Genomic DNA, 10,468 nt, shown 5'->3' on the forward strand with positions numbered 1-10,468 from the left:
ACCTGTCTGAGTACTTGCATTATCTGTGTGACCATTTCTCAGCCTTTCATGTAGAAAGGGGCATTTCTTAGAATGTATCAAAACTTTTGCCAAAGCAGAAGCTTGTTAGCAAGGCTCATACTGCTTCAACCACAAGTTTCATGGTGGGGCTTGCTCATGCCTTGTAAGACAAACATATCCATTGTATACTCAGTGTTGGAGAGGAAAAGAGATACCAGGTATGGCTTTACCTCCTTTATTGATGTCTGTGTGGCATGCAGGAGAGACCTGAGGGTGTGCCTCTACAGGTAACTGCTATCATGAAAATGCTCCAACAAACAGTCCTGAGGGAAGAGCACCAGCAGGATAAATGGATAAGGGCATCATGAAGCAAACCAGTTGTTTGAGAAGTTTTCAGTATTGCTGTTCTCCCGTGCTCCCATGCAGTAGGTTGTTACCAGCTCTCTGGTGAATGGCCACCAGCCCCACAGCACAGCTGGTAGAAGAACAGGACATATACTCTCTATATGACTTAGTGCAGTGTCCCAGGCCAACTGAAACCCACACTGCTACTTTTGACAGGCTCAGATAAGCACCCAGAGAAGTCTCATCATCAATACATGTGTGTGTGAGCTGCGAGTGCGTGCTCAGTGAGGGGAAGCAGTGGCATCAGCTGCCATAGCTATAAGTTATCACTATCCATCTGTGCCTTTAGGACTTTTGTAAGGACACTGAGCTTATCTTAGCTTTTATAGGTTTTTTGTTTTATTGGTTTCTTCAACATTCAAGAAATATTAAAATAAGGAGAAAAAAGTAGTTTTTATCAAACCTGTATCTAACTGGACCCATGGTATAAGGCTCATTAGAGCAATAAAGGCTTATTAGGAAAAAGTTTTTTATCATGAGGGTGGTGAGATACTGGCACAAGTTGCCCAGGGAAGCAGTGGATGCCCCAACCCTGGCAGTGTTCAAAGCCAGGTTGGATGAAGCCTTGAGCAACCTGGTCTAGTGAGGAGGTGTCCCTGCCCATGGCAGGGGCTTGGGACTGGATGATCTCTAAGGTCCATTCCAACCCCTAAAATTCTATGATTCTGTGAAAAGCAGTATTCTGATGTAAAGTTAGCTGTTTGAGAATGTTGATGTGGTTTAGAAACAAAGTCTAAAGTTGAAAATAACAGAATTGCTAATGTGAGAAAACGGGGATAAAGATTTTCAATACAGATCTTCACTTTGTTTCCACTTAGAGTGTAGATATCTGCAATACATAGTATTTTAATACGTATTTAAGTTATATTTTGCAGACAAATATATAAAAGACTTCTTGTCCTTAAGGTTTTCTAATCACAATTAAGTGAAATGCATAGTAAAAAACAAAAAAAAAAAAAGTATTTTAATACGTATTTAAGTTATATTTTGCAGACAAATATATAAAAGACTTCTTGTCCTTAAGGTTTTCTAATCACAATTAAGTGAAATGCATAGTAAAAAACAAAAAAAAAAAAAGTATTTTAATACGTATTTAAGTTATATTTTGCAGACAAATATATAAAAGACTTCTTGTCCTTAAGGTTTTCTAATCACAATTAAGTGAAATGCATAGTAAAAAACAAAAAAAAAAACCCCAGACATTAGTAAAATAAAATGAACCTGTGCTGGTGTGATGTTAATAGTAATATATTTTATTTCTACAGCTTCTAGGTATTCATGAGTGAATACTCATGAGTGAGTTCATGTGGTTTTATCAGGTTATCATTTGCTTATCCAACAGAAACAAATTCTTAAATAATATTATAAAATAGTTAATTAAAAAAGCTGCCAAGAACAGAACTGCTATAGCATACAGAATTAAGTAGAACTTCTCCTGTTAAAAATTATTTTTCTTACTCTTTTTTCCTGAAGCTGTATAGTGTCTTTTGTCATGGGAAACTCACTTTTGGCAGTCTGAGTGGTATGAAATATCAGGGGGTTTGTGTTTTCTTTGCTGTAAGAAAGTAATTGTTAGTTTAATGTTTCCGTACTGCTGTTCAGATCTGACCCTTCCATATTTGCAGGTAGGCAGAGGTCAACACGTGAGGAAGGAAGGAATTGCAACAATGACAACTGTAACTATGTTTGACTTACAGTACAACCTCAATGCCAGATTGGTACAGGTGCAAAAAATAACATTTCTTTTGACATCTGGCATAGCTTTTACTAATAATTACCAGGCAATCTTTAATTTTCCTTTTCCACCACAACCTCATGGTGCAGTTACCAAGTGGTGCAGGCAGGTGAAGGCATATTAACACTAAAGACAAGATAGAGGAGCCAAAAATAAAGTAGGGAAGGAAACTGACACGCGACGGAAGGGCATGACAGCAGGAACCCAGGGCTTGCATCCTGGATTCTCAACTGGTATTGAGCTGATTCCAGCAGGATGTGTTTAAGTCATTTGGTCTCTTTTCCTGGCCCAATTTCAGTGTGCCCAAAGGGATCCCAGGTATGCTCTATGAAAGTGTGATGGGAAAACTTGTTCTTTCCCAGCCAAATCTGGTGTTCTCATTTATTGCTCTCTCAGGTAAGGCACTTAAAGAGAGGTAAGCATCTCACACCAGCAGAATTAACCTATTAATTTACTTTTTTGGTGACCTCAACAGTGAACATTTATTTGGGTTTCTAAAACGTTTGTCTTGTGTCCATGTCTGACTTCAGCAGAAGTTCTGAAGAACCCTGTATCACTGTTCTTTGAACTGAAATGATGCAGTTTTCATACTACAGTCTCTTGCTTCGATTTTTGTTTATAAATAATTTATATACAACTGGAGTAGAGACTCTTTACAATACACACTAGAAAGAGAAGTTTTCCTTTAGGAAAAGGACGAAAGAGATAATACACCTTGCAGAGATGAGTGATTTCACATACAGAGCTATTCAGTGTTGGGCAGAACCAAACAATTCATTAGCTTTTCGTCTCTTATATTTTACAATGTTTTCTACATAAGTTGTCCAATAAGACATTGGTGCTCCAAATACTGTAAAATGCAGTTTCATCTCCAAAGGGCTATAAACCCAGCACTTGTCATAGTCAAACATGCACAGAAGTTGTCTGTGTTATCCCAAAAATTTGATTTCCTTTGCTTGTGTGACTGGGCTAACAAAACCAGGGCTATAATAGTAGCTCAGCTAGAGGTCTTGCAATTTTCAGATCTTTTAGTTGTAGTTGGTCTGCACTGTAAGTTATTTGTGTTTAATCCAAACTGCGAATAGAGTTTACTAACATCCAGGCATACATATGTGCAGCATGGAATTTGAACATTCACAGCATTGCATATTTCCTGGAAAAATCAGCCAAAATGATACAGCAAGGAAATTATAATACTGAGTTTTCCTGCTGTCCTGTGACAATTCTTTTTCAGTCCAACGTTACTCCTTCCTTTCCTCATGTCCTGAGAAACAGTTTTACTTAAGCTGCTGTACGGGGAGCACTAAGAGGTTTTGCTGTGGACCCTGTTTTTTTAATCTGGCTCCACTGTGGTGTGCTACAGACTTTATTTTTCAGGTAGCTTTCCATTGGGAGATTTAGCAAGTACTGTCATTTGCGTTTCTCCGACGTCACGTGAGCTTTCCTCGTGGTGTGACCTGGCAGCACTTGAAATTGATGCACTCACTTGTCGTCTCAGTATTTTCAGTACAGTTCTCTTGTATCCTTTGCATGCAAAGAAATAGATGAAAGGATCCAGGCAGCAGTTAAAATTCATCAGAAATACAGTATAATGGAGTGACTTCTGGAAAATTTTCTTTTCAGTGCACAGGGGTTCATTCTGAAGTTTCTTAATCATGTGTTGTATGATTGCAACATGATAAGGGGTAAAGCAGATGATGAACACTATAATTACAAATATGATTGTATTGATGGCTTTTTTGTTTATCCCTGATTTTTCAGTCAGTGGATTTTCCTTGGCAGTTTGAAAAAGTTTGCAGCTAATTTGAGAGTAACAAAACAGTATAATCCCCAGGGGAATGAGGTACCCAATTAAACAGGCAGCAAGAAGTATAAATGGTAGATGTTCTATTTTTTCAAAGTTTGGGTATTCCATACACGTAGTTCTTTCTTTTTCTTCCTGTGACATGGGTTGTATAAGTAATGGGAAGGTTTGACTAAATACAAGAAACCAGATAAAGACACAAATGCCCTTGGCATATTTAATCCTCCTGATCTTGTATCGGAAGGGGTGGACAACAGCAAAAAACCTGTCAATGCTCAGACAGGTCATGAAGTTTACCCCTGCGTAGGTGTTGATGTAGAACAGGAGAGCAGTTATTCGACATAAAGCTTCTCCAAACGGCCAGTGGAACCCCAGGGCGTAGTAGGCTATCCGCGTCGGCAAGGCAATGCAGAACAGGAGGTCGGAGAAGACGAGGTTCGTTGAATAGAGGGTAGTGGAGTTGATCTTCTTTCTGTTTTTGAAAATGACAGTGAGGGCAATGGTGTTTCCAAGCACCCCAAGAATTAAGATGGAGCTGTAGAAGACAGACAGTAGTATCCGTGCTGTGTCTTTGTGCTCGTATAAGTCACAGGTGGAACTGTTGGTCTGAGAAGCTGTGAAAGTGTCCATTTCTGTAACTGCCGTTGTTGCAGGAAGCTCAGTAGACCTAACATGAAAAAAAACCCAACAAAACAACTTAAGGAAACATTTTGTAATAAATGCAGATAAACCTCTTCTGCATAACAATGTCCAGCCTCTATTGCAAAAAGCAAGACTGTAAAAAACTGAAATGAAACCTCATTGCTGTGAAATACTTTTCAAGCCTCCTTCCAAAAGATAACAAACAAAATGATGACTCTTCGTGGCTTTTCTGTTTTGGTCCCAATTCCTTCTCTGATGAAAAAAGAAGAAATCAGATGGGGACAGTATAATAAACCAGGGATGTAATGTATTTGAAAAGTGAAGATTAATCATAGAATCCTAGAATTTGAGGGTTGGAATGGACCTTACAGATCATCTAGTCCCACCCCCCTGCCACGGGCAGGGACACCTCCCCACTAGATGAGGTTGCTCAGGGCTTGGTCCAGCCTGGTCTTGAACACTGCCAGGGTTGGGGCAGCCACCAGGTCCCTGGGCAACCTGTTCCAGTGTCTCACTACCCTTAGAGTAAAAAATTTTTTTCTGATATCTAACCTAAACTTCCCCTCCTTCAGTTTGAACCCATTACCCCTTGTCCTATCATTGCAGTTCCTAACACTGAGTTCCTCTCCAGCTCCCTTGTAGCCTCTTCAGATATTGAAAAGTTGCCATGAGGTCTCCACACAGTCTTCTCTTCTCCAGGCTGAACAGCCCCAACTTCCTCAGCCTGTCTTCATAGGGGGGATTATAAATGGAAGGTTGTTTAAAGGAGTCTGAGGGGAAAAAAGGAGTCTGAAGAAAGCACATGATAAAGGGTCATATGCAGTCCCCAAGGGTCAGGCAAACAGAAACTTTCAGATATGTTTCAGTTAATTTTTAGGGAGTGTTTATTTCTAATAATCCATATTTGTGGGTTTTTTCAACATTCTTACCCTATTGGCATTTGTAATAGAATCATTTATATTGGAAAAGACCTTTGGATCTTTGAGTCCAACCATAATAAATCCCCTTGTTTAATACCTGTTTTAAGAATTGGCTTTCAGAATCTAATTCAAATATTGTTACATACTTAAATTCTTAAGACAATACTTTAAGCACTCTTTAGTGATGCTGCAAAAGAGAGATAACCCAGCTGAAATATTTTACGCACTCCCAACTTAGTAGATTTTAGAAACTGTTCCATCAGTACAGTCAGAAATAGTATGGAAGAGCTGCAAATTGGCAGTGGTTTAGGGGACTTTAAAATATTGAACAATGATCCAGCACAATTTCAGAATCTGGAAGAACCCCATCCTGTTGCTACTGCTTTCAGTGCAAACATTTCTTAACTCTGCTGCTACCTGACAGTTGTATAGTGTAAGCATACATATCAGAAAGGATGGGGCATCTAATGCTACTCCTTGAACAGCTGTTCTGCAAAATGGTGCCTCTGACAGGCAATTTATGGGTTAAAACAGCAGTCAAAACAAGATTGCTTCTGCTTTAACCCAGGATACTAGCTGGAGATAAAAGCTGTTGCAACCAGAATTTTGAGTCTGCCTGGTACCTTTAATTAGCATCTCTAGGTTATTTCTGAGGATCCTCTTTCAACACACAGTATTTACAAACAACTGTAGCCTGTTGGACTTTATAAAAGTATTTCTGGAAAATAACTCTCGGTTTTAAGGGGTTTCAGCTACATGTTTTAGAAAGTATTCATTATCCTTCTATTGACTTGTGGAAGCATTAAAAGGTTAGTATCTTCTTTCTTGCTTAGAGGAGATTGTCCTACTTATTTCAGGTTGTTCACCACTAATGTAACACATGTGGTATTATAAGTTTGTCTGATCAGACTTCTGGCTAGGTTAGCAGGGGTACATAAAGTTCTCTGTAAACAGTAAACCTTCAGATAGTGGATGATGTGTATTAAATTACATAAATGAGTTAAATTACACATGTTTAAGGAAGAAATTTAACATCCAGGTAGGATATTAAGTCTGTGTTTGTTGTGTTTCATAGGCTGGAGGAGAGACAGGTGAGTGATTTCTGACTGATAGATGTGCAGTATTTTGATTTTTAGATACCTGTGAAGTATGTACTGTCTGTTGAGAGGTGGCAATACTGCATTCAGGGTTGGAAGTCAAATTTGAAGTGGGAGTTTGTGGTTCAAAGAAGGGAATTAAACTGGTAAATAGCAACTCCAGCTGTAGTGCAGGTTCAAGGATGTCTGTAGTTTTATATTAGCCAATTCTGCATTGTTCACAGTATCTTGTTTGATGATTGACTAATGCAGTGGTTATTACCCTGAGGACACTTCTGGTATACTTTCCTCCTGTTTCATCTTTTCACTTGTCAAAGTGTGTAGGATGGCTCTTGTTTTATCTAAGTGTATCAGGCTGCTTTTTGCCTGAAATGGTGTGGGTTTGTGTAGGCATCTGCATGAGTCAGTGAGGTATTTTGTTTTGTTTCTCATATTTAAATGCTTCAGATTACTTACTCACATTACCAGCATGACTGCCAGCATCTTCTACTCATCTCTTCCTTAGGTAAAATAATTTCTTCAACATATGTGAGGAAGAATAATCTAAGATTTATGATAAACCATCTGATTGCAGTAACTGGCTACAGCATATTAACTGCATAATTTTACTGTCACTGTAAAGTTGTAATAGTTTTGGTTCATAAAGTGCATAATTGTCATAATTCATATATGAAAGACGTGTCTTTCTATAAACATTTGAAAATGTAGAATCTCTCTTATACAAAATCATTTAACTATAGTTTAGGAAAATTCCTTGATTTCAGTAAAATATATATTTTTTACGTCAGAAATGTGATTTAATAAAATGCACATTAACTAATTTTGTGCTATGAAGTTGGGTTGTTAATGTAATATATTGATCTAGAGCTTGTTGCTCAAAGTAGAATGTTCATCCTCACATAAAACCTACTCTATTGAGAAAGAGTCCTAGCTGAGCGAGTGTTGGTGCCTATCCATGGTGCTAGCATGGATGTACATGGGGTGCAGTGCCATGGCAGGACAAACTGGCCACAAACAGATGAGAGAGAAGCTGCAGAACCACAGCTCATGGGGCTTCCAGGTCAACGTGCTCATCAGCTAAGCTGTGCTCCTTGGCAGGCAGTGTCAGCAGACTCTTCTGCCTGCTGTGGGAGTCAGCCCTGGGTGCAGAAAGTGTTCTTTTTGATCCTCTCTTATCACCAAAGTATTTTGACTGTGAGTGTAGGGAGTACATTTTATAATACTCTAGATGGATTTTAGTGTTTTCTTTATCTGTAGGTGTGTATGGGCATTTTTGAGCAGTCACCATGGTGTCTAGGTACTATATTACCTGAATGTATTTGTTGGTTTTTTTATAAAAATGAGAGATACTGTATCTGGTTTGTGACCCAAACAGATGATAAAGTTGCTACCATCTGATACCTTAATGTGTATCACTTGAGCTGTAATAACTTTGCACTTCTGAACTCTTATTGTTGTTAGATGAACTCCATTCACCTCAGCAGGTATTTCACCTTTTCTCATCAATCCTGAGCAAGGCTCCATTTTAAAAAGTACTTTCTCCCTAAAAAGGTGTCTAGATTATTAAGTAAAATAGATTCTTTTAAAAAAATCCTGTTCCTTGTGTCAGGTTGCTGTTTATTTCTTGGCAGCAATCCTTAGTGATCAGCTTGTTACACATGCAGCATATGACATCCTCCACAGAATGTACCTGAAAAAGAATATTTTGAATACCCTTTGTGTGTTTTGCATTGTTAGAATAAAAATGGAGAATATAACTGTTGCAAAACTCAGACTAGTTGGACTTGATTCTTACTGATTTGAATTGGCTGTGTGCCTGAATACATTATGAGAGCATGGCCATTTACTGTCCCAAATCCAGAGGCACCATTGAAGCTACCCTCTAGAATCATTAACAAAATTTTTCCTCCTCTAGATTGTTGAATTAAATACCCCTCCAGTGGCTTTCCCAGGCTTATTAATGATACTACTTTGAAGTATACACTTGATAAAAAGGTAATTTGAATTTACCTTACGAGTTTAATAATTTTAGAAAGCAGTGCCACGGGGTTTTTGGCTTAGAGTTGCATGCAAAATTTTAGTGTATAAAGTATTTAAAATTCCTGTCTTTATATCAGTGTTGTAAAGAAGGTTGTTCAGGTTTTTACATTTTCCGAGTCTGTAGACTCTCAGTGACACCACTTACTCAATGTGACCTTCTGCATAATCCAAGTTACGTTATTATTTTTGTTATTTGCATATGGATTCCAGTAACTTTTCATTTAAAGCATATTTTCTCAAATGCTGATTGGGGGAACTGAAGAGAAAGTGAATTAACCATTTGTACTCTAGTCTTTGGTCAGTCCACCTCCCTGTTAAAAAATGTGTGTCTCATACTTAAATTTCTCTAACATTAATTTGCAATTGCTCTTTTTCTTGAGTCCTTTTTTTAACCTTTATGCAATCTCATGGTTTGGCAATTCAAGGTGAACTTCTCAAATATCTCACCACAAGGCAGAAGAGTCCTGTGATGACTGTTCTAACCCCAGCTTTGTCCCACACACGACATGAGGTTCTAGATATCTCTTGGTATTGGTGTGCCGGGAAGCTTACTCACCACTGCGTCCCTGCTTTTTCTGCTCAGTTGGTTATGTATCCAAGACAGAGCTGTGTAGCATTGCACTGAGAGTTGAGGAAGCTAGTTCACTGTGATCCAGGAGTATTTCTCTGATTCACTGTGAGCTAGGATATCTCCAGTCTAAGGGCATAGCCATTGCTCTCTGCTTCTACATGGGAGGACCTTATGTCTGGGAGAGTTTAAAATTAATAATATGCCCAAGCTTGCAACCAGTGTGGGTTGTTCTTTATTGTTCTTTCACTTGCCATTTTCAAGTGTTAGCATTGTGTTTGGTTTCTGGCCAGCAATGGAAAAAAAGCTTTTCTTTAGCCACTAACTTTACGAGATTTGTTAGCTAGGCAGCTGCTAGTCTGTTTCAGGTGCTTTCTTGATGTTTCACAGCAATAGTATCCACCTGGGGAAAAAATCACAGTATCATGGCAAGCTGCTTACAAAATTTAGCATGTCTGAGATCTGTGCAGGTGCCGTTCTAAACCAATTTTGTAATCTCATCAAAGAAGGAAAAAAAGCTGTTTAACGAGACTGGTATTCGTTGAAAACATGTGACTGGCATTAGTCATTTGTTTTACGTTCATACTGCTGTATGCAAGAGCCCAGCTCAGAGTAGAGTCCCCGCAGCAAAAGGTGTTTGATGAGCAGAATGGTGGCTCCAGTCTGGAAGTACTGTGTAATTCAAAGTTCTGGTTCATAGGCATGTTCATGTATGATGAGCTTTACATCTAGTTTCACAGTGTTGAATACATTTTAGTGTTAAGAAGCATAGGCTTAAGCTATGAGCCTTAAGCAATTGCAGTGTTACAACCTTAGATTAGATAGGTTTGGTTGTGTGCAAATAGTGTTACAAAGCTCTCTCTGTGTGCTAAATGAGATTTCTTCATGTTCTCATCTCCTGCTTTTGCTGGAGGAGCACCATCTGTGTTTTCAGCAGAATAGGGAACATGTAGAAGGCTTTAACTGTGTTTGGTAATCTAATGTGTGATTTTTGTCTCTCTTCATAATTTTCATTCTTTGGTCATGAATCCCTGGTCCATCTGTCCAGTAGCTAATTTAAGAGGGATACTAATTAAATTCTTGGAAAAGCACAGCAGTTCATTAAAAAGATCTCTCCTGGCTCTATCCATGGTAGGGTTTAGTCAATATGAGGCAGACAATATTTCTTTAAAAAACAGTATTGGGGGGATAATGTTGTTTGTGTGCATAAAACATATACATTATTTAGAAGGAATGATCATGGAAGAGGCTTCTCTT

General features: G+C 38.5%; 1 protein-coding gene across 1 annotated transcript in view; it reads right to left on the reverse strand.

Annotated features, from left to right (window-relative positions):
• Nucleotides 1–3,506: 3,506 nt before the first annotated feature.
• Nucleotides 3,507–10,468, reverse strand: part of GPR183 (G protein-coupled receptor 183) — a 9,382-nt gene continuing 2,420 nt past the window's right edge. The window contains exon 2 of the mRNA XM_009080830.1: nucleotides 3,507–4,611. Coding sequence (XP_009079078.1) covers nucleotides 3,507–4,611 — 1,105 coding nt within the window. The remainder of the gene's footprint in view (nucleotides 4,612–10,468) is intronic.

The sequence above is a fragment of the Acanthisitta chloris genome, unplaced genomic scaffold, assembly GCF_000695815.1.
Source record: "Acanthisitta chloris isolate BGI_N310 unplaced genomic scaffold, ASM69581v1 scaffold24798, whole genome shotgun sequence".
Classification (NCBI taxonomy): domain Eukaryota; kingdom Metazoa; phylum Chordata; class Aves; order Passeriformes; family Acanthisittidae; genus Acanthisitta; species Acanthisitta chloris.